General features: G+C 38.2%; 3 protein-coding genes across 3 annotated transcripts; all 3 read right to left on the bottom strand.

Moving 5' to 3' along the window:
* Nucleotides 1-394: 394 nt before the first annotated feature.
* LOC140575512 (extracellular calcium-sensing receptor-like) lies at nucleotides 395-4,586 on the bottom strand. Its single transcript, XM_072695862.1, has 6 exons — nucleotides 4,387-4,586; nucleotides 3,938-4,226; nucleotides 2,397-3,212; nucleotides 2,014-2,238; nucleotides 1,393-1,516; nucleotides 395-1,296 (listed from the first exon to the last, which is right to left on the bottom strand). The coding sequence occupies exons 1-6, from the start codon at nucleotides 4,584-4,586 to the stop codon at nucleotides 395-397; spliced, it is 2,556 nt and encodes an 851-aa protein (XP_072551963.1).
* A 1,233-nt stretch (nucleotides 4,587-5,819) lies between these two features.
* Nucleotides 5,820-10,428, bottom strand: LOC140575511 (extracellular calcium-sensing receptor-like). The gene is made up of 6 exons (XM_072695860.1): nucleotides 10,229-10,428; nucleotides 9,789-10,077; nucleotides 8,207-9,022; nucleotides 7,845-8,069; nucleotides 6,806-6,929; nucleotides 5,820-6,715 (listed from the first exon to the last, which is right to left on the bottom strand). Exons 1-6 carry the CDS (start codon nucleotides 10,426-10,428, stop codon nucleotides 5,820-5,822), a joined length of 2,550 nt encoding a protein of 849 aa, XP_072551961.1.
* A 2,739-nt stretch (nucleotides 10,429-13,167) lies between these two features.
* On the bottom strand, nucleotides 13,168-17,982 carry LOC140575510 (extracellular calcium-sensing receptor-like). Its single transcript, XM_072695859.1, has 6 exons — nucleotides 17,783-17,982; nucleotides 17,344-17,632; nucleotides 15,754-16,569; nucleotides 15,396-15,620; nucleotides 14,156-14,279; nucleotides 13,168-14,063 (listed from the first exon to the last, which is right to left on the bottom strand). The coding sequence occupies exons 1-6, from the start codon at nucleotides 17,980-17,982 to the stop codon at nucleotides 13,168-13,170; spliced, it is 2,550 nt and encodes an 849-aa protein (XP_072551960.1).
* Nucleotides 17,983-18,307: the final 325 nt, after the last annotated feature.

The raw sequence follows: 18,307 nt of genomic DNA, 5'->3' as shown, positions 1-18,307 counted from the left end.
TCCTACATGGTTATAACTTGGACAGATGTGGGTAATCCAACATTCCGCTCAGGTTTACTGAATGTGATACTGCATAAATAAAGAAAGCATTTCTCTTTATCCTTTTCATATTTTTGTATTTTTATTTTCACTATTAAGTATTTTCTGCTGATGTATACAAAAACATATTTGTGATTCATTAGAAACATTAAGAGCCATGGCAAAGCAAGCACAGGCTAAAGCATAACCAAAATATAACTGCCAAGGAAAATACACTAGTTTGTTTTGCATCTTTAAGTTTATTGTGAAGTACACTTAGTGTCATATGAAGGCCTGTAGAATAACAATGCATTGCATAGTATACTTGAAGTTGTTTAAACAGGAGTATTTAAAATACAATCCCACATTTTATGTATCATTCTTTTTCTTTCCCCATTAGATGCTGTTTGGTATTCCTCTCTGGTTTCAGTAGAATAATGTAACACTTTGGGGCAAATAAGCACAAAAGGAGGCCAAAGCTAGAGGCTAAAATAGCAAATATTTCAACAGCAGAAGTAAATTTACCAGGTGAACTGACATAAGCAGGCACAAATGCCAACCACACTGCACAAAATATCAACATGCTAAAGGTGATATACTTAGCCTCATTAAAATTTCCAGGCAATTTGCGAGCCAGGAAGGCCAAAACAAAACACACACAGGCCAAGAGGCCAATGTAGCCCAGCACAACCCAGAAGGCCAGGTCAGAGCCCACACTGCAGTCCAGAATGATCTTGGAGCGCTGATACTGTGTATTTCTGTAAGGAAATGGAGGGGAGGCAATGAGCCAAGCAGTACAGATGATCATCTGGACTAAAGTACAGCTAAAGATGATGATTCTCTGCTGCACAGGTCTGAGCCATTTCATCACACTGTTTCCCGGTCGGGTGGCTGTGAAAGCAGCCAGAACCACTAAGGTTTTGCCCAGGATGCAGGAGATGCAGAGCGAGAAGGTGATGCTGAAAGCTGTGTGGCGCAGCATGCAGGACCAGGACGTGGGCTCTCCAATAAAGATCAACGCACACAGGAAGCACAGTGTCAAAGAGAGCAGGATAAAGAAGCTCAGCTCTGAGTTATTTATGCGCACTATGGGGGTGTTCCTGTGGTAGAGAAAGACCGCAAAGACAGCCAGTGTAACACAGGCCCCTACCACAGAAATCACTGTCAGTGTCATGCCCATTGCATCATGGGAAAGGTACTCAACAACCTTGGGGATACATGTTGTTCCTTTAATATTGGACCAATAATCTTCAGGACAAGCCATGCAGTCTATTGAATCTTTGGGAAGAAAAATGTAAACATTAAACAGCAAAATCAGTTGAAATGGGAAATCAGTTATTCAGTGTGAATAAGAATTTAACGGTTGCCACCAACCTGTCTGATTACTAATCTTGCCACTGTCACATGGTACACAGTCAAAGCAGCACAGAGGCTCCCCACGAAGGACAGCCTTCCTGAAACCTGGAGCACAGCTATCACTGCAAATGGATACTGGCACCTGATTCCCACAAAAACAGCAGCCAGGGGTCAGTAAAGATCTACTTACACTGCCTTTATACAAGTTAAACACTTGATCATTGTTACTTTTGGTACTTCTTCCCTTACAATACACCTGAAAGAGAAAAATGAATAAAAATGGCATTTAATGTTTTTTGTAAAAAACAAAAAAAAAAAAATAAATAAAAAAAAAAAAAAAAAAAAAAAAAAAATATATATATATATATATATATATATATATATATATATATATATATATATATGAAGTTTATAAATTATTTTATGAAGTTGCAACACAGAGTTGTAAACAACGGCATAATTTAAAGTTTGCAGTTTGCAATGAAAGTGAGGAAAGCAGTGTTCTTGCTTTCATGGACATAAAGCAGCTTGATCCATTCTGATTGCTGATTACTCTTATCCTACTTACCTCCATTTGACCCTACAAAACTTCAACAGGAGGGATCGCATGTACTGAACTACAATCTGAGAGCAGCTTGCCTCAGTGTGATCTCCTGGCCATGTGAGAGCCATGTCATTAATGACCAGCTCCTTCCCAACCTCCTGAGCTCCATCGAACATGCCTACTTTGACCAGCTCAATATTGCCATCTCTGCCCTTTTGCCAGTTGATCAGGTCGTAGGATGGGATCGAGTCACCCTTTGTGTCAAAGCTTACCAACTCTCCTGAGACAGTGAATGACACTTCTTGGAGGTAATGCTGGAGCTATGAAACCAAGAAACAAAACATTTTGTCATATAACATATCACAGTATTTATATATATATATATATATATATATATATATATATATATATATATATATATATATATATATATATATTTATATATATCTTTGTGAAATGACATGGGTAGGACAGTTACCTGCCATGGGAAGACTTTGGTGATGTCTGCGCAAGTGGAGTTACTGAATGGACCACTTTCAGGATGACAGGAAATCAGATTATGTAGGGAGTGAGCTATAGCATACACACCTTTATAGACATTATAAGTAATGCGAGTGCTGGAGGTGTTCAAGTAGGCTGAGTGCTCAATATTGATGGTCTCCAGCCCGGTGCAGAGGGGCAACTCACTACTACTGCTTGATGGGAAGGGAGAGCAGCCATAAAGAGTCTCCCACAGTTCCAGAACCAGGGGGTTGGTGGAATATCTCTCTGGGTTCACTGTTGCCAGATATTCCCTCAGTCGCGGAATGTTGCCTTGCCGTATCCCAAATCCAATGGTGCCACCAAGGAAGGGGTAGTACTTACTTCCGGTAAACACTGCAGCTGTCACCCAGGCCTCACTGGCTATCCATTGGATTCCAGTGACATTCAGTCTCATGTAGTCTCGCAGGAAGAGACTGAGCTCCCCTTCACCAGTAAACGCAACCACCACTCGGGCGCTGGAGCTGTTCATCACTTGGATGATCTCAACTGTCCTCTGGCTGCTATACAGGAAGGGGATCATCTCCTGGTAGGCCACACACACACCTGTACCCTCCAGCTCTTTCAGCAAGTCCTGGAGGGCAGAGCGTCCATATTCATGGTTCCCTCGCACCACCCCAATCCAAGTCCAGTTGAAATGTATCAGCAGCTTGGCAATGGCTTTCACTTGGTATGCATCACTGGGGATCACTCGGAAGAATGTTGGAAACACTCGTCTGTCACTGAGGCAGGCACAGGATGAGAAATAACTGATCTGAAATAAAGATACACATTGTTTACCTGAGAACGATTTAGTCCATGGTAACATCTTAAACTGCGGGTTTATGATTAGGCTTAATAAGTAGATTTCTAGAAATATACAGAAATTGTTAATAAATAAATATGTACACTTTTTTACTTTTGGGATAGAGGAATTCAACCGTAGGTGCGCAAACAGGCTATTTGAGTAAAAAAAGGTATTTTGACTCTCACTGATATTCAGAATATGCACTTACTAGATTTACAGTACCAAACTGTAGTTACAGGAAACTGCAGAAATGACAGTTGATTATTAAAATATATTTGTTGTTTTCTTGACATGCTGTCTGTTTTCATACTATAATAAATACAATGAATCAGGAATAAATTATCAGCCCATGTTCTGTGGAGTAGCATTTAACATTTGCATTTACAATGTATATGCTATTATTGAAAAACAATATTAATAATATAACATGCAATTCCAATTTTTTAACAGTAGAATAGCTGGGTAGCTTGTTTAGTCTTACAGTGCTAAAAATTTAGAAAGTTTATCATTCTTTCCAATTTGTGTACCGTCTGCATGTGCAGTTACAATTATAAAAATACAAGCAGCAAGCTTTGTCTCACACACACAAACACACATACAGACAATTCATTTAGGCTTACTTGGGTTAATAAATCATCAGTCAATGAAGCAGTATTAAAACATACTCGTATATGACCACACAGAATGCTTACCATTGGGATTCTGAAAGGGTTTAATACTCTAGAAACCACTATTGACTCAGCCGACCCAGATTCACCGATGATGGCCAGCATGGGGCTAGCACCAGAACACATGGGCCTATCTGCTTCACCTGGCCCATTCAAAACAGCCAGAGCTGCTCTCTGTGCTGTCAGAGGGTAGGTGCAGGAGTCAAATATTTTATAGCCCAGAGTGTGATTGGGTAACAGCTCACTGCTGTTATTAATCTCCTCTATGGCCAACCTCATGGACAGAGCCCAACGGAAAGCTCTGGGATTAAACCTTGCATTGAAATAGTGAACAGTGACATGAGAACAAATTTATGTAAAATTTATTTAATCTGAACTACATAGTTTAAAGCTAAGCTGAACATAAGAACCACAGAACCAGACTTTACATTCTACTTGTGTTATGCATGGGTTTTACAGTCAGACAGTCTTACCCGTTGCACTGCATTTGTCCTGGTTTATAAGTGTAGTTCAGGTCTGATCTTTCCTGATTGTAGTGCAGAGGAAAAATTCCCCCTATGACGAAGTCTCCAGCAGTCATGAAGCCTGGTTTGAAGACATTCTGCAGGACACACTGAGGTTCCGAAGCTTTATTAAAGGGAAGAATGAGGACCCACAGGAGCAGTAGAGTCATCCTCAGTGCCTGACTCCTTATGGTAAGCAGAGAAAGAGAAGTAAGGAGTATTTTATATGCCACCTGAAATCTCAGTAAGTGTCAGTGTCACGTGACATCAGACAGAATTACAGTCCCATTGGATGTTCGTTTTTTAATTTGTTTAATTTGATGTACAGTATTGAAGAGAATATAGTATAGCATAACATACAAAAAGCCCAATATTACATTCAATATTTACTTTTTATTAAAATATATCATATATTCACCTCATGCACCAAAAACAATAAAGCGTTCAGAGTGTATTCTATGACAGCAAGCTTGCCACACCATTCTGAAGCAAAGCAGCTCCATTGTTGAGCATTTTTGGAGAATCCTTTACGCATCTTGTAGTCTATTGTTTTTTTTTTTATTATTATTTTGCAGGCAGTTGAACATCTGATTTCTAATTGTTCTGAGACAATTAGAGTCTGTTCAAATCCCTTTCTAGAGTCATATGAATCTACAACAGTCTTTCAGAAGGCCTCAGCGAGCTCTTTGAATGTCACCGTTGTGGGAAAACTAAATTCAACAATTAAAGGGCAAATCAAGATAAATGTCTGATGTTTAAATTAAACAGGCTTCACAAAAACCTTTGTAACAATGTTTTGATAATCTGCAGCTCATGTGATACACCTGGTTGTTATCTGAGTCATTGTAGATAGTAATACTGTGGGGGTGTCCTAAGTTTGTCCTCACAAAAATTGCATATATATAAATTACATTTTAGAAAGTATTTTGGAAGCACATGTCTTTACTTTGATGTGTTTAGTTAAATTAAAACCCTCTCTAAAAACAATTCAAATGGAGATCAAATGTCATATATTTAAAAATATATATTTTTAGCTAAACCAGAATCACTATCATTATTAAAATAGAATTATGCAAATTATCACCATGTGCTTTCCCAAGACAAGGGTAGTACAAAAAAAAAGATTTACACCACTGTTAAAAATACATAGGATTTAGAGAATTTTAAAATGGCAAGGACAGTCTATGACACATTGTGGCAGTTAATTATATAAATAATTTTATTAAAGCAGATCACAACATTTTTGCCTTACTAATCATCTTAAATTAATATTTTTAAATTACTTGAATGTCTAAGAATCTATGATAACTTTCTCAAAGGAAAATTAAGAAGGCTGTTACAAATAAGCAAATAAAATGCATTTCTAAAAATGAATTATTATACCAAAATAAGATATAGAACAATTATGTTATTGCTTTCCCCATTAGATGCTGTTTGGTGTTTTTTTCTGGTTTCAGTAGAATAATGTAACACTTCGGAGCAAATAAACACAAAAGGAGGCCAAAGCTAGAGGCTAAAATAGCAAATATTTCAACAGCAGTAGTAAATTTACCAGGTGAACTGACATAAGCAGGTACAAAAGCCAACCACACTGCACAAAATATCAACATACTAAAGGTGATATATTTAGCCTCATTAAAATTTCCAGGCAAATTACGAGCTAAAAAGGCCAAAACAAAACACACACAGGCCAAGAGGCCAATGTAGCCCAGCACAACCCAGAAGGCCAAGTCCGTACTGCAGTCCAGAATGATCTTGGAGCGCTGATACTGTGTGTTTCTGTAAGGAAATGGAGGGGAGGCAATGAGCCAAGCAGTACAGATGACCATCTGGACTAACGTACAGCTAAAGATGATGATCCTCTGCTGCACAGGTCCGAACCATTTCATCACATTGTTTCCAGGCCGGGTGGCTGTGAAAGCAGCTAGAACCACTAAGGTTTTGCCCAGGATGCAGGAGATGCAGAGCGAGAAGGTGATGCTGAAAGCAGTGTGGCGCAGCATGCATGACCAGGACGTGGGCTCTCCAATAAAGATCAATGCACACAGGAAGCACAGTGTCAAAGAGAGCAGGATGAAGAAGCTCAGCTCTGAGTTATTTATGCGTACTATGGGGGTGTTCCTGTGGTAGAGAAAGACTGCAAAGACAGTCAGTGTAACACAGGCCCCTACCACCGAAATCACTGTCAGTGTTATCCCCATTGCATCATGGGAAAGGTACTCAACAACCTTGGGGAGACATGCTGTTCCATCAACATTGGACCAATAATCTTCAGGACAAGCCATGCAGTCTATTGAATCTTTGGGAAAAAATGTAAAAAGCAGCAAAATCAGTTGAAATGGGAAATCAGTTATTCAGTGTGAATAAGAATCTAACGGTTGCCACCAACCTGTCTGATTACTAATCTTGCCACTGTCACATGGTACACAGTCAAAGCAGCACAGAGGCTCCCCACGACGGACAGCCTTCCTGAATCCAGGAGTGCAACTGTCGCTGCAAATGGATACTGGCACCTGATTCCCACAAACACAAAATCAAGAGGTCACGCTAGTCAATATGCCATTTAAGTAAAAAACAGGCTATATATATATGGCCTCATTATTTGTTATTTTAGGAAACATTTAAGTTATAGTTAAAAAAATCATGACATGATTGTAAATAAGGGAAATAACTGCAGCTTCATTTAAAAAATCTTACACAATGCTGCTTTAACAAACCATGTACTATGTACATATATGTATTAAACACATACGTTGAAATCAAATGTTGTCAATGTACATAATATCAAATATATATACACATGTCCTTAAATATATTACACATGATATAATAAATTAAAAGTATGTATATTACATACCAACACTGTGTTTTTACCTTTTTTGATGTATTTTGAAAAGAAATGACTAAGAAAAAAAAAAACTTTTTAAATTGACTTCCATTGAAAGTTCTTTTTAATTCTGTACAATTGTCATTTTGGAATTAGGAATTTCTTGCATAACAGAAACAAAAAAAAAATCAATTATAATTATTGTTTAATATATAGGCATATAGGGTATGTCATATACATATGAACATGTATGTGAGAAATACATGTTGAATTTCTGAGAATTCTGTCTCTTTAAATAAATGTTTTCTTCTTGAAGAAAGATATATATATATATATATATATATATATATATATGCACACATATATAAGTCCATACATCTTCTTTCTGTATGCATACCATTTTTTATTATATACAATCGGGTGAACTGCTTGTGCATTTCAAGTTTGGAGTGTTTTGTATCTGTTGTTGCTCTCACTCACACAAACTAGCTTGATCCAGTCTGATGGCTGATCACTCTCATCCAACTTACCTCCATTTGACCCTACAGAACTTCAACAGGAGGGATCGCATGTAATGAACTACAATCTGAGAGGAGCTTGCCTCTGTCTGATCTCCGGGCCATGTGAGAGCCATGTCATAAATGACCAGCTCCTTCCCAACCTCCTGAGCTCCATCGAACATGCCTACTTTGACCAGCTCAATATTGCCATCTCTGCCCTTTTGCCAGTTGATCAGGTCATAGGATGGGATCGAGTCACCATTTGTATCAAAGCTCACCAACTCTCCTGAGACAGTGAATGACACTTCTTGGAGGTAATGCTGGAGCTATGTAACCAAGAAACAAAAAAGGGGGTACAAAGACTTATGTCATAGCACATTTTGCAGTATTGTCTGGCCTTTGGAGACCAATAGCAAATTATTTTATCATTTTAATTGTGAAATTAGATGGGTAGGATAGGTACCTGCCATGGGAAGACTTTGGTTATGTCTGCACAAGTGGAGTTACTGAATGGGCCACTTCCAGGTTTGCAGGAGATGAGATTATGTAGGGAGTGAGCAATTGCATACACACCTTTATAGACATTATAAGCAACGCGAGTGCTGGAAGTGTTGTAGTAGGCTGAGTGCTGTTTGTCTATGGTCTCCTGCCCGGTGCAGAGGGGCAACTTGCTATTATTACTTGAGGAAATGGGAGAGCAGCCATAAAGAGCCCCCCACAGTTCTACAACCAGAGGGTTGGTGGGATATTTCTCTGGGTTCACCATGGTCAGATATTCCCTCAGTCGTGGAATATTGCCTTGCCGTATCCCAAATCCAATGGTGCCACCAAGGAAGGGGTAGTACTTGCTTCCTGTTAACACTGCAGATGTCACCCAGCCCTCACTGGCTATAAATTGAATTCCAGTGACATTCAGTTTCATGTAGTCTTGAAGGAAGAGACTGAACTCCCCTTCGGTCAGGAACACCACCACCACTCGGGCGCTGGAGCTGTTCATCACTTGGATGATCCCGACTGCCCTCTGGCTGTTGTATAGCAAGGGTATAATCTCCTGGTAGGCCACACATACACCTGTACCCTCCAGCTCCTTCAGCAGACCCTGAATGGCAAAACGCCCATATTCGTGGTCCCCTCGCACCACCCCAATCCAAGACCAGTTGAAATGTATCAGCAGCTTGGCAATGGCTTTCACTTGGTATGCATCACTGGGGATCACTCTGAAGAATGTGGGGAACTGTCGTCTGTCACTGAGGCAGGAACAGGATGATAAGTAGCTGATCTGCAAAGGAGATGAAAATCATCTCACAGAACTTTTAATGTAAATTGTACAGGTCATTTTAATTCCTTAAACTGAAGGTTTGTAATCATTTAGGTTTGTAATTAGACATATTATTAGGTAGATTTCAATGAAGGATACAGCATCAGGAATTACACAAATGTTTTCATGTTTAGTTAGTGAAGTAAACAATTGAATTCCAGGTCCACAAACAGGGTTTTGTGTATTATGTATTATGTATTAGCTATTGCACAATGAAGCATATTCAGGATATGCACATACAAAGATAGGTATATACTACCAAAGCATTTGTGATCACAATTTCAACATGTGAATGTAATGAATATAATGCTAAATTTCAATAGATTTCAAACTATTTCTAGGAAGTTTTCAGTCCATATTATGCTAGAAATACTATATAATGTGAATTAACATCAGATTGCATTTTGCTGTCTAGTGTATAACAATTTAACATACAATTATTTTCAGCATACAAGCTATTAATAAATACCAATTGTATTTAAATAAAGCGATTCCAACCTTTTAGACATTTAATTTACATTCATTCACACTCTCTGCATTTGCAGTTACAGATGTGTTAATACAAGCAGCAAGCATACTCTTATACTCAAACAGAAACACACACACACACACACACACACACACACAAATAAAGCTAATTAATTTAGACTCACTTCGGTATGTGAAACATCTAAAAATGAAGCAGTAGTTAAATTCACTATTATAGGACTCCACACAGAATGCTTACCATTGGGATTCTGAAAGGTTGTAATATTCTAGATATTACTATTGACTGAGCTGACCCAGATTCACCAATGATGGCCAGCATTGGGCTAGCACCAGAACACATTGGCCTATCAGCCTCACTTGGCCCATTCATAACAGCCAGAGCAGCTCTCTGTGCTGTCAGAGGGTAGGCGCAAGAATCGAATATTTTATAGCCCAGAGTGTGATTGGGTAACAGGTCACTGCTGTTATTAATCTCCTCTATGGCCAACCTCATGGACAGAGCCCAACGGAAAGTTCTGGGAATAAACCTTGAAATGAAATAGTGAACAACAACGTTAATACAAATGTTAAGCATCAAATTAATTTATCTAGACTATTTCATTTAAGGCTAAGACATACTTCATGTAACCACCTATAATACTATGTGTTATTCATGTGTTTCCATTCAGACAGTCTTACCCGTTGCACTGCACTTGTCCTGGTTTATAAGTGTAGTTCAAGTCTGACCTTTCTTGTCTGTAATGCAGAGGGAAAATGCCCCCTATGATGAAGTCTCCACCAGTCGTGAAGCCTGGTTTGAAGTCATTCTGCAGGACGCACTGAGCATTTAAGGCTTCACCAAAGCGGAGAACAAGAACCCACAGGAGAAGTAAAGTCATACTTAGTGCCTGACTCCATGTGGTGAGGAGAGAAAGGGCAGTAAGGCATGTTTTATACGTCACCCGCAATCTCAGCCTGTGTCAGTGGCACATGATATGATCCACAATTGCAATCCCTTTAGACGTTTCTTTTTTATTTCATTAAGTATGTACAGTATCAAAGAAAATATATATTTGTTTACATTCATAAATCCCCATTAAGTACATAGTTATTTATTATGAATCATGGGTATATTAATTTGATCTTTTTCAAACAATATATCTACATAAAGGTGATGTAATTGCTAAAACAATGGTTAGGACATTCTACAACGAACAGGTAGTACACCCTCTTTTGGCCAAAATACACACATGGACAAAATTGTTGTTTCCCCTCAGTTAATGAAAGAAAAACCCACAATGGTCACAGAAATAACTTGAATCTGACAAAATAATTTTAATAATAAATTTAAAAAATGCTATCAAAATTAACCAATGAAAGTCAGACATTGCTTTTCAACCATGCTTCATCAAATTATTAAAAAAAATAAACTAAAGGTCTGGAGAGAAATGATGCTAACCTTAACTTAATACTTTGTTCCACACCTTTTGAGGCAATCACTGCAATCAAACGATTCCTCTAACTGTCAAAGAGACTTCTACCTTTCAGCAGGTATTGTTGCCCACTCCTCATGAGGAAACTGCTCCAGTTGTCTTTTGCTTTTTATTGCTTTTTGACTTTTCGAGACGGTATGTTTTAGCTGTTTCCAAAGATGCTCAATAGGATTTAGGTCAGGGCTCATAGAAGGCCACTTCAGAATAGTCCAATGTTTTCTTCTTAGCCATTCTTGGGTGTTTTTAACTGTGTGTTTGGGGTCATTATCCGGTTGCAAGACCCATGACCTGCAACTGAGACCAAGCTTTCTGACACTGGGTAGCACATTTCTCTCTAGAATCCCTTGATAGTCTTGAGATTTCATTGTACCCTGCACAGATTCAAGGCACCTTGTGCCAGATGCAGCAAAGCAGCCCCAGAACATAACAGAGCCTCCTCCATGTTTCACAGTAGGGACAGTGTTCTTTTCTTAATATGCTTAATTTTTCCATCTGTGAACATAGAGCTGATGTGCCTTGACAAAAAAGTTAAATTTTTATGTCATCTGTCCATAGGACTTTCTCCCAGAATCTTTGGGGTTTGTCAACATGAAGTTTGGCTTTTTTATGATTTGTTTTCAACAATGGTGTCCTCCTTGGTCATCTCCCATGAAGTCCACTTTGGCTCAAACAATGACGGATGGTGCGATCTGACACTGATGTTCACCTTTAATCTTTTTAGAAGTTTTTCTGGGCTCTTTTGTTATCATTCATATTATCCGTCACTTTGATTTGTCATTAATTTTCCTCCTGCGACGTCCAGGGAGGTTGGCTACAGTCCCATGGATCTTAAATTTCTGAATAATATGTTCAAGTGTAGTGACAGGAACATCAAGCTGCTTGGAGATAGTCTTATAACCTTTCCCTTTAACATGCTTGTATATAATTTTATTTCAAATCTCTTGAGACAACTCTTTCCTTTGCTTCCTCTGGTTCTTGTTGAGTGTGGTACACACCATGTCACCAAACAGCATAGTGACTACCTGTAGCCCTATATATAGGCCCACTGACTGATTACAAGATTGTAGACACCGGTGATGCTAATTAGTGGACACGCCTTGATTTAACATTTCCTTTTGGCCACATTATTTTTAGGGGTACCATCATTTTTGTCCAGGCCTGTTTAATGAGTTTATTTTTATAATTCTGTTGAAGCATGATTCAAAATCAGTGTCAGATTTTTAATTGTTCATTTTCATAGATTTTTTTAATTATCACTTTTTTCAGATTCAAGTTATTTCTGTGACTATTGTGTTTTTCTTTCATTAACCGAGGGGTACCAACAATTTTGTCCATGTTTGTAACAGTTAGACTTTAACTATAACTGGCAGCCAGTCTCCAGCATCTCTTGCACCTCCATGAAAAATTATTTTAGCTGTCATGCCTGATGAGTATATTGCATGCAAATATATGTTTCAAATCATCCCATAGCATCTCAATAGGACTAAGATCTGGACTTTGACTCTGCCATTCAAGGACGATCCAAGCTATATTTTGTGCTTTTGTTTTGTGGATTTACTTGAATGTTTTGCCTTATTGTTGTTTTGCAAGGTTGCATCAATGCCACCCATTTGTAGCTCCCCCTAGCGCTAGCAATGCTTTCAGCTATAGGGGTGTAAAGACTTCACATGTTTTCACTGATACATAAAAAGCCAGACAATGCCTGTGGCATCACTGGGCAACTGATCCTTAATGAATTCTTTGTGCTTTCGGGAGTTTTAAAAAGACATTTCTTCAGTGTTTTGTGTATAGTTATAGTATATTTCAATAATGTTAAAATAGACATCAAATTAAAAAAATATAAAGAATAATAAAAAGAATTTGTTTTTATTGATCCAGGGCTCACCCTAAAGTTGGGCAGTAAAAAAATGTTTTACACCACTGTCATAAATACATATTGTGTTTTAAATTGTATATATTTTTTGTGCAGATGCTTTATTTCAGGGTGCAGTGAACTTTAAGGACAGTCTATCACACATTGTGGCAGTGGAATACATAAATAAGTTTCATAAAGTAGATCACAACATTTCTATCTTAATAATCATCCTAAATGAATATTTGCATTTCTAAAAATGATTTATAAAACCAATATACAATATAGAGCAATTATTTTATTGCTCTTCCCATTAGATGTTGTTTAGTGTTCTTTTCTGGTTTCAGTAGAATAATGTAACACTTTGGAGCAAATAAGCACAAAAGGAGGCCAAAGCTAGAGGCTAAAATAGCAAATATTTCAACAGCAGTAGTGAATTTACCAGGTGAACTGACATAGGCAGGCACAAAAGCCAACCACACTGCACAAAATATCAACATGCTAAAGGAAATATATTTAGCCTCATTAAAATTTCCAGGCAACTTACGAGCTAAAAAGGCCAAAACAAAACACACACAGGCCAAAAAGCCAATGTAACCCAGCACAACCCAGAAGGCCAAGTCCGTACTGCAGTCCAGAATGATCTTAGAGCGCTGATACTGTGTGTTTCTGTAAGGAAATGGAGGGGAGGCAATGAGCCAAGCAGTACAGATGATCATCTGGACTAACGTACAGCTAAAGATGATGATCCTCTGCTGCACAGGTCCGAGCCATTTCATCACATTGTTTCCAGGCCGGGTGGCTGTGAAAGCAGCTAGAACCACTAAGGTTTTGCCCAGGATGCAGGAGATGCAGAGCGAGAAGGTGATGCTGAAAGCAGTGTGGCGCAGCATGCATGACCAGGACGTGGGCTCTCCAATAAAGATCAATGCACACAGGAAGCACAGTGTCAAAGAGAGCAGGATAAAGAAGCTCAGCTCTGAGTTATTTATGCGTACTATGGGGGTGTTCCTGTGGTAGAGAAAGACTGCAAAGACAGCCAGTGTAACACAGGCCCCTACCACAGAAATCACTGTCAGTGTTATCCCCATTGCATCATGGGAAAGGTACTCAACAACCTTGGGGATACATGCTGTTCCATCAACATTGGACCAATAATCTTCAGGACAAGCCATGCAGTCTATTGAATCTTTGGGGGGAAAATTGTAAAAAGCAGCAAAATCAGTTGAAATGGGAAATCAGTTATTCAGTGTGAATAAGAATTTGACGGTTGCCACCAACCTGTCTGATTACTAATCTTGCCACTGTCACACGGTACACAGTCAAAGCAGCACAGAGGCTCCCCACGACGGACAGCCTTCCTGAATCCAGGAGTGCAACTGTCGCTGCAAATGGATACTGGCACCTGATTCCCACAAACACAAAATCAAGAGGTCACGCTAGTCAATATGCCATTTATGTAAAATACAGACAATATATATGCCACATTACCTGAGGTGGCAAAAGTACACACACTAGAAGTACAAATATGCCAATCAAAAAATATTTGTTTAGAAGTTAAAGAATGATATACATGTACATGGTGTTTAATTTAATTACTTGAAGTAAAATGGTATAAAAAGTAATAAAAGTATTATCTTGAGAAGGGCATCAATTTCCCAAATCAGTTATTTCAGAAAATATTTAAGTTATAGTTGTCCACAATCATGACATGAGTGTAAGTATGTAAATGTTGTAACTGTAGCTTCATTTAAAAAAAAAACTGCTGATTCATAGTGTATATATTGCAAATAATATCTCTCTCTCTCTCTCTCTCTATATATATATATATATATATATATATATATATATATAAATATCTCTCTCTCGCTCTCTCTCTCTCTCTCTCTCTCTCTCTCTATATATATATATATATACATAGAAAGAAAAGGACTTAAAAAAAGAAAGAGGAATAAAATCGTTTTACATTGACTTCCATTGATAGTTTTTTTCTTTTTCTTTAAAACTGTCATTTTGGAAATAAGACATTGTGGCATAACAGGAACAAAGCATAATTTTGATTATGTATTGTTTAGTGTAAGTAAAACATATGCTGTATGTGTTCATATATGGATAAAATATATATTTCCCACATTTAAAAATGCTTAATTTCAACATGCAACAAAAAAAATGTTTTTCAGAGAATTGTATTTCTTTTAATAAATGTTTTATATATATATATATATATATATATATATATATATATATATATATATATATATATATATATATATATATATAATGTACTTGAAATCTATATATTTTCATACATTCATGCAGTATCTAATTTGAATAATTCATAGTTAGAATAGTTCATTATTATATACAGTCCGGTGTACTGCTGGTGTTGCTCTCACTCACATAAAGCAGCTTGATCCTGTCTGATGGCTGATCACTCTCATCCAACTTACCTCTGTTTGACCCTAAAGAACTTCAACAGGAGGGATCGCATGTACTGAACTACAATCTGAGAGCAGCTTGCCTCTGTCTGATCTCCAGGCCATGTGAGAGCCATGTTATAAATGACCAGCTGCTTCCCAACCTCCTGAGCTCCATCGAACATGCCTACTTTGACCAACTCAATTTTGCCATCTCTGCCCTTTTGCCAGTTGATCAGGTCAAAGGATGGGATCGAGTCACCGTTTGTATCAAAGCTCACCAACTCTCCTGAGACAGTGAATGACACTTCTTGGAGGTAGTGCTGGAGCTATGAAACCAAGGGGGAAAAAAGGGGTACAAAAAACAATGGTACTACACATTTGGCAGTATTCTGGCCTGTGGAGGCAGATAGCAAAATATTTGATGATATTCATGGTAAAATGATATGAGACGACAGGTACCTGCCATGGGAAGACTTTCGTGATGTCTGCACAAGTGGAGTTACTGAATGGGCCGATTCCAGGTTTGCAGGAAATGAGATTATGTAGGGAGTGAGCAATAGCATACACACCTTTATAGACATTATAAGTAATGCGAGTGGCGGAGGTGTTGTAGTAGGCTGAGTGTTCAACGTTGATGGTCTCTTGCCCAGTGCAGAGGGGCAACTTGCTACTATTGCTTAAGGAGAAGGGAGAGCAACCATAAAGAGCCTCCCACAGTTCCAGAACAAGGGGGTTGGTGGGATATTTCTCTGGGTTCACCATGGTCAGATATTCCTTCAGCCGAGGAATGTTGCCTTGCCGTACCCCAAATCCAATGGTGCCACCAAGGAAGGGGTAGTACTTGCTTCCAGTAAACAATGCAGCTGTCACCCAGCCCTCACTGGCAATAAATTGGATTCCAGTTATATTCAGTTTCATGTAATCTTGCATGAAGAGATTGAGTTCCCCTTCAATCAAGAACACCACCACCACTCTGGCGCTGGAGCTGTTCATCACTCGGATGATCTCAACTCCCCTCTGGCTAGTATACAGCAAGGGTATAATCTTCTGGTAGGCCACACACACACCTGTACCCTCCAGCTCCTTCAGCAGACCCTGAATGGCAAAGCGCCCATATTCGTGGTCCCCTCGCACCACCCCAATCCAAGACCAGTTGAAATGTATCAGCAGCTTGGCAATGGCTTTCACTTGGTATGCATCACTGGGGATCACTCTGAAAAATGTGGGGAACTGTCGTTTGTCACTGAGGCAGGCACAGGATGAGGAGTAGCTAATCTGCAATAGAGGTGCACATCATATCATATTTTTCCTTTAAACTGTATTTGTCATTTTAACGCCTTAAGGTTTCTAAGTATTAAGATTTATAATTAGGCATACTATTAAGTATATTTCAAGTATCCAGCATCAGTTATTACATAAATGTGCACCTGTTTAGTTAGGGGAGTAAAGAAATTGCAGGTCGACAAACAGGCTTGAAAAGATGTTGAAATATTGCACAGTTAAGCATATTCAAGAAATACATATATAACACTAAGTATATACTACTAAGGCATCTGTAATCACAATTTCAACATGTGAATGATGTGAATGACATTAATGTAATGTTAAATTTCAGTAGGTAACCAACAATTTGTAGGAAGTTGAAAACATGACAGATTTTATGTATAATTGCCATTTTCATTACATGCCATGCAATTCCATTGTTCCATATAATACTAGAAAATGTAAATAAAAATTAGCTTGCATTTTCCTGTGTAGTTTATAGCAATTTATATCACAATTTACATTTACAATGTTTAAGCTATTGCTGAATAACAATATTTTAATATTAAATTAATATCAACCTTTTAGACATTTTATCCACATATCCACACTCTCTGCTTGTGCAGTTACAGATGTGTTAGTACAAGCAGCAAACACTGTCTCATACTCACAAAGAAACACACACAAATACAGGTAATTAATTTAAGCTAATTCCGGTATGTGACCCATCTAAAAATGAAGCAGTAGTTAAATTCACTATTACAGGACTCCACACAGAATGCTTACCATTGGGATTCTGAAAGGCTGTAATATTCTAGAAACAACTATTGACTCAGCCGACCCAGATTCACCGATGATGGCCAGCATAGGGCTAGTACCAGAACACATTGGCCTATCAGCCTCATCTGGCCCATTCATAACAGCCAGAGCTGCTCTCTGTGCTGTCAGAGGGTAGGCACAGGAGTCGAATATTTTAAAGCCCAGAGTGTGATTGGGTAACAGCTTACTGCTGTTATTAATCTCCTCTATGGCCAACCTCATGGACAGAATCCAGCGGAAGGTTCTGGGATTAAACCTTTGAAATAGTGAACAGCAACATTAATTCAAATGTTTAGCATCAAATCTATTGAATCTAGACTATTTCATTTAAGGCTAAGACACACTTTATGTAACCACCTATAGTACTCTATGTGCTATTCATGTGTTTTCATTCAGACAGTCTCACCCGTTGCACTGCACTTGTCCTGGTTTATAAGTGTAGTTCAGGTCTGACCTTTCTTGTCTGTAATGCAGAGGGAAAATGCCCCCTATGATGAAGTCTCCACCAGTCGTGAAGCCTGGTTTGAAGTCATTCTGCAGGACACACTGAGCATTCAAGGCTTCACCAAAGGGGAGAACCAGAACCCACAGGAGAAGTAAAGTCATCCTTAGTGCCTGACTCCTTGTGGTGAGGAAAGAAAGGGCAGTAAGGCATGTTTTATATGTTACCCACAATCTCAGGCTGTGTCAGAGTCACATGACATCATCCACAAAATACAATCCCACTAGACTTTATTTTGATTTAATAGAGTATGTACAGTAATTAAAATATATAGCTTTATATACATACAATAAGTATTACATACACCATTATGTATTTAGTGATTTATTAAGAAATATGGACATATTAATGTATATACTTATATATAATATTAATATATATTCTTCAAACAATAAATATAGATGAAGGGGATGTAATTGCTAAAACAAT

Source organism: Salminus brasiliensis, chromosome 13 (assembly GCF_030463535.1).
Source record: "Salminus brasiliensis chromosome 13, fSalBra1.hap2, whole genome shotgun sequence".
Lineage (NCBI taxonomy): Eukaryota > Metazoa > Chordata > Actinopteri > Characiformes > Bryconidae > Salminus > Salminus brasiliensis.
Note: the sequence above shows the minus strand (reverse complement) of the source record. Positions and strands in the feature narration are given on the sequence as shown.

What these genes read in the sequence shown, in the direction of transcription:
- LOC140575512 (XM_072695862.1), bottom strand. Translation starts at nt 4,586, where the DNA reads ATGACTCTACTGCTCCTGTGGGTCCTCATTCTTCCCTTTAATAAAGCT. An exon ending in GGACAAATGCAGTGCAACGG is followed by an intron (nt 4,227 to 4,386) that starts GTAAGACTGTCT and finishes TTTCAATGCAAG; the next exon opens with GTTTAATCCCAGAGCTTTCC. An exon ending in CAAGATTAGTAATCAGACAG is followed by an intron (nt 1,297 to 1,392) that starts GTTGGTGGCAAC and finishes TTCTTCCCAAAG; the next exon opens with ATTCAATAGACTGCATGGCT.
- LOC140575511 (XM_072695860.1), bottom strand. Translation starts at nt 10,428, where the DNA reads ATGACTTTACTTCTCCTGTGGGTTCTTGTTCTCCGCTTTGGTGAAGCC. An exon ending in GGACAAGTGCAGTGCAACGG is followed by an intron (nt 10,078 to 10,228) that starts GTAAGACTGTCT and finishes TTTCATTTCAAG; the next exon opens with GTTTATTCCCAGAACTTTCC. An exon ending in CCAAAGTCTTCCCATGGCAG is followed by an intron (nt 8,070 to 8,206) that starts GTACCTATCCTA and finishes TTGGTTACATAG; the next exon opens with CTCCAGCATTACCTCCAAGA.
- LOC140575510 (XM_072695859.1), bottom strand. Translation starts at nt 17,982, where the DNA reads ATGACTTTACTTCTCCTGTGGGTTCTGGTTCTCCCCTTTGGTGAAGCC. An exon ending in AGCCTTTCAGAATCCCAATG is followed by an intron (nt 16,570 to 17,343) that starts GTAAGCATTCTG and finishes CCTCTATTGCAG; the next exon opens with ATTAGCTACTCCTCATCCTG. An exon ending in CGAAAGTCTTCCCATGGCAG is followed by an intron (nt 15,621 to 15,753) that starts GTACCTGTCGTC and finishes TTGGTTTCATAG; the next exon opens with CTCCAGCACTACCTCCAAGA.